Genomic DNA, 5000 nt, shown 5'->3' with positions numbered 1-5000 from the left:
TATCTTCCGTAATCGCTTTCTTTTCAACTTTTGATACAACCCTTGATGCTATGTCCGTTTGAAATGGACTTTAATAAAAATGCTTTAGAACCGAGAAAGAAGCCGGCTATCTTGATGTATTTCTAATGCCAGATGCTAATTTACGATAATGCATTAAATCAGTTTTATTGTTCATAATTGGTCAACAATTAGCGTCGCCAGGTGAAGTCACGCAGTCTCAAGGGTGTTCTTCCTATGACCATATGTCCTTTCTCTTTCCTATCTATTAGTTTCTCTGAGCTGGTCTTTCCACAAGCGAGTGAGATACAGCGGTGTGTCCCATTGGTCCTGGGATCAGCGCTCAAAGCTTAACTTGACGTGCTTTATAACTTGAGTGCATTGAAGAGCAAATTGTGAATGGGCTCGTGGAGTGATTTTGCCGTTTCTTTTTCAACCGAAATTTAAAATAGACACTCAACTTTATTTAACTGAAAATAGAAAAACAAACAAACAAAGAAACGAGCCCATTGTCCAAAGAGGAGTCACAACGTTCGTTCGATGCTTAACAAGTAGAACCTGCTTTCAAACTTGTTCGTTTCGTAGAGTATACATCTTTAACAAGTGTTTGTGCATACGTAGATAAAGCCAATGTGTGTTCTTATTAATACGAAGTTGAAGAGTATAAATACACTAATATATTTCTACGATATGGTTTATCACCCTAGAGTATTTTACTATAAAGAAAAATAAAACATTCTTTTGATAAATGGTTATTTGCGATTGTGACTTGCTTTTACTCCAGGTTTATAAGAAACACAATCACTTTCAAGAGAGAGTAAGAAAGCCATTCATCTCACCATCCCATCTCATCATTTCCTTTTATTTTTCCTTGCTTATTTTTCCTCACAACACCACGAAGACAACAATAATAACACGATTAAAAATAACACGCAACCTACACGGAATAACCCCCTGAACAAATCTAAAATAAAAGCTAAAATGCAAATTAAATAACTAAAACTCACTGTCATGCTCGTAGACCATAAACAACATCGTACTTTGTAGTTTAATTAAGTGATAAGAATTATAGAATGTAGCTCTCTACTGTGAGGTTAGTGAGACTTTCTTCAATGCTGTCTTGCTAGTCACCGTGAGTCCATGTTGTCAACGGAGCAAGCGTTGGTTGTGAGGTAGTAATGGCGTTTAGAAATCACTCATGTTGGGAAGGATATGTGGCAGGGGATGTGTGGACGTATGGGTGCAAATATATACATACATCCATGTGTACACACACACTTGTATGTGATTGAATATAACTGCGCAAGTATGTGTGTGTGTGTGTGTTTGTGTGTTTGTGTTTATGTTTGTGTGTGTGTGTGTGTGTGTGTGTGTGTGTGTATGTGTGTATGTGTGTGTGTGTGTGTATGTATGTATCTGTGCACCGTACGTACATTGTAATATGCATGTATTGCATGTACAATATACATTATCTGTGCATATTTACTATTATATTTACTATATAATCATGAAACTTTCTGTAACTGACTTTTAAACTAAAACATTTAACAATAATCACCTGATTCTCAACTATTGGGCAAAAATAAAAACTCCCACTATGTAGAGAAATTGCAATTATGTATCTATTGAGGTGTAAACTAGCCAAGGCTCTGTCCAAAGCCACAAGAGCATACCTAAGGATTCCTACTGGGGGTTGCAACCTCTAATTGATCAACAGAGCGGACAAAATCCTTCCCTTATCAGCCATGATAAGAGAAGGACATAACCGACAGAAAAAAGGCCTAACACCTCTTAGCCAACAGAGAGAGTCTTTGCACCCCCCTACCCCCCTATCCTTAGGTATGTCCTTGATAGCCCAACCTTAGAATTAAACATCGATGGTTTCAAACGTCCGTCATGGTAGCCAGACTCGCAACATGCGGTTCTCCGTTGCAAAGGGTTCACGGTGACTAAGCTTCTAGTCCGTTGCAAGTAGTTTATGTAGTGCCATGTCTAACAGGCTCAAGAGGCAACTAGGCTACAGAAGCAAAAGGAAGAAGAGGAAAGGCTCCAGAAGGAAAAGGAAGAGAGAGAGAGGAAAGAACGTGAAGAGAAGGAAAGGTTAGAAAAGGAGAAGAAGGAGAGAGAAGAGAAGGAAAGAAAGGAACGAGAAGAGAAGGAAAAGAAGGAGAAGGAAGAGAAGGAAAGGTTAGAGAAGGAGAAGAAGGAGAGAGAAGAGAAGGAAAGATTAGAGAAGGAAAAGAAGGAAAAGGAAGAGAAGGAGAGAAAGGAACGGGAAGAAAAGGAAAGATTAGAGAAGGAAAAGAAGGAAAAGGAAGAGAAGGAGAGAAAAGAGAGGGAGGAGAAGGAAAGATTAGAGAAGGAAAGGAAGGAGAAGGAAGAGAAGGAGAGGAAAGAACGGGAAGAGAAAGAAAAGAGAGAGAGAGAAGAAAAGGAAAGACTTCAAAGAGAGAAGGAGGAAGAAGAGCGTAAAGCAAGAGAAGCGAAAGAAAAGGAAGAAAGAGAAAGGAAAGAGAGAGAAGAGAGAGAAAGGAAAGAGAGAGAAGAGAGAGAAAGGAAAGAGAGAGAGGAACGTGAGAGAAAAGAAAGAGAAGAGAAGGAAAGACAGGAAAGAGAAAGGCTACAAAAAGAGAAGGAAGAGAGAGAGAGGAAAGAAAGAGAAGAGAGAGAGCGATTAGAAAGAGAAAGAAAAGAAGAAGAAGAGAGACTTAGGAAAGAGAAGGAAGAAAGAGAAAGGAAAGAAAGGGAAGAGAGAGAGAAGAAGGAAAGAGAAGAGAAAGAGAGGAAAGAAAGAGAAGAAAGAGAGAGGAAAGAAAGAGAAGAAAGAGAGAGGATAGAAAGAGAAGAAAGAGAGAGGAAAGAAAGAGAAGAAAGAGAGAGGAAAGAAAGAGAAGAAAGAGAGAGGAAAGAAAGAGAAGAAAAGGAGAGGAAGGAAAGAGAAGAGAGAGAGCGATTAGAAAGAGAAAGGAAAGAAGAAGAAGAGAGACTTAGGAAAGAGAAGGAAGAAAGAGAGAGGAAGGAAAGAGAAGAAAGAGAGAGGAAAGAGAAGGAAGAGAGAGAGCGGAAGGAAAGGGAAGAAAGAGAGAGGAAAGAGAGAGAGAAAGGAAAGAAGAAGAAGAGAAGGAAAGAGAAGGAGAGAAGGAGAGAGGAAAGAGAAGAGAGAAGAAAAGAAGAAGAAGAAGAGAAGGAAAGAGAGAGAAGAAAAGAGAGAGAGAGAGGAAAGAGAAGAAAGAAGAGAAAGAAAGAGAAGAAGAAGAGAGAAAGGAAGGAAAGAAAGGAGAGAGAGAGAGAAAGAGGAAGGAAGAGAAGAAAGAGAAGGAAAGAGGAGAAGAGAGGAAGAAAGAAGAAAGAAGAAAAAGAAGAAGAGGAAAGAGAGAGAGAGAAGAGAAGGAAAGAGAAAGAAGAAGGAAAGAAGAATGAAGGAAGGAGAGGAGAGAAGAGAAAAGAAAAGAAGAAGAAGAGAAAGAAAGAGAGCGGAAAGAAAGAGAGGAAAGAGAGAGGAAAGAGAAGGAAAGGAAAGAGAGAGAAGAAAGAGCGGTTAGAGAAGAAGAGGAAAGAGAAGGAAGAAAAAGAGAGAAAGGAAAGAGAAGAACGAGAAAGGAAGGAAAGAGAAGAGAGGGAAAGGAGGAGAGAAGAGGAAGAAGGAGAAAGGAGAAGAAGGAGAGAGAAAGACTTCAAAAGGAAAAGGAGGAGAAGGAAAAGAAAGAAAGAGAGGAGAGAGAGAGGAGAGAGAGAGAGGAAAAGGAGAAGAAAGAAAAGGAAGAAAAGGCCAAGAAAGAGAGAGAGGAAAAGGAGAAGAAAGAAAAGGAAGAAAAGGCCAAGAAAGAGAGAGAGGAAAAAGAGAAGAAAGAAAAGGAAGAGAAGGCTAAGAAAGAGCGAGAGGAAAAGGAGAGGAAAGAGAAGGAGGAACGGGAGCGGAAGGAGAAGGAGGAGAGAGCCCAGAAGGAGAGGGAGGAGGCCAAACGCGCCGCAGAAGAGAAGGCGTCGCCGCAGCAGCCGGTCAAGAGAGCCAAAGCCATGGACAGACTTCTGGAGGAGCAGTCCAGGAGCTCCGACTCCTCGGTGGAAGATGCCTTTGAAAAGATGGCCCAGGAGGCCGCCGAAGACGAGGCGGTAGAGGAGTTCTGGGAAGGACGTGACGTCGCTTCCCCTGAGGGGGTTAAGGAGAAGGAAGCTGAGCCTAAGGAAGAGAGCAAGAAGGAAGTTGCAAAGGAAGAGAAGAAAGATGTTGTGACTCCGGAGTCGGTAAACTCAGCATCTGCCCGAAGTCCCAATATGTTTATTTATTATTTCATTTCGTTTACAATGTTGTACCTCGAATTCTGGTGCCAAGGTGCGACTCGCCCGTCTGTAGCTGTTTTTTTGTTCTCATTTGGCTTAAAAGAATAATTCAGCTTAAACTCTCTTATTAAAACTTTATATTTATTTTGCAGCTTAAGTAAAGCAGTGTGCTGATAATATGTGTTAAAATCTAAACCTGTAATGTCTCCTAAGGAAACATTACTCTAAAAAAAGGCTATGGTAAGCCTGCTCAGTTTGGCGGGCCTGTCAGAACGTCGACATCTGAACAGTGTTGCCAAATGCTCTTAATAATCAAATCTCTAAATTCTAAAAAAAAACTTGAAATCGATCTTCGTACTCTTTGTGTAACTATGTCATGTATGTTTTACGCTCGTGTATCTAACTGTAATTAACAAATGGTTTATCACTGTGACTTTGTTTCCCGGAAGGTACAAACATGTGCATGAAATTTAATTTACCTCGGGCAACAAATCATAGCATAGTGCAGTGCAACCTTTACATATTTACTAAAATCATACAAGTTATCATTGCCTTCAGGGTCTAATTGTGTAATACCAGAGACATTGGCAGCACTGCTTTTGTCGGTGCTTTGTCCATCGTTTGTCCTGAAACACCATGTGGCAACACCGAGTTCGAGGTCTACTGTTTTCATTCAGTTTATTTATTTGCTTTCTTCCTTTTTGAACACTTGATGTTTTGTG

General features: G+C 40.3%; 2 protein-coding genes across 2 annotated transcripts in view; both read left to right on the top strand.

Annotated features, from left to right (window-relative positions):
• LOC147466889 (uncharacterized) overlaps nt 1-4439 on the top strand; it is a gene marked incomplete at its 5' end in the record, with an annotated part of 16075 nt that extends 11636 nt beyond the window's left edge. The window contains 3 exons of the mRNA XM_086533867.1: nt 1997-3095; nt 3971-4242; nt 4431-4439. Coding sequence (XP_086389993.1) covers nt 1997-3095; nt 3971-4242; nt 4431-4439 — 1380 coding nt within the window. The remainder of the gene's footprint in view (nt 1-1996; nt 3096-3970; nt 4243-4430) is intronic.
• Nucleotides 1-5000, top strand: part of Obsc (Obscurin) — a 210449-nt gene that overhangs the window by 143625 nt on the left and 61824 nt on the right. The gene's annotated exons all lie outside the window — the stretch shown is intronic.

Source organism: Penaeus japonicus, unplaced genomic scaffold (genome assembly GCF_977035675.1).
Source record: "Penaeus japonicus unplaced genomic scaffold, GWHDUDI00000001_assembly GWHDUDI00000040, whole genome shotgun sequence".
Classification (NCBI taxonomy): domain Eukaryota; kingdom Metazoa; phylum Arthropoda; class Malacostraca; order Decapoda; family Penaeidae; genus Penaeus; species Penaeus japonicus.
The sequence above is the reverse complement of the archived record's forward strand: the minus strand, read 5'-3'. Positions and strand labels throughout refer to the sequence as shown.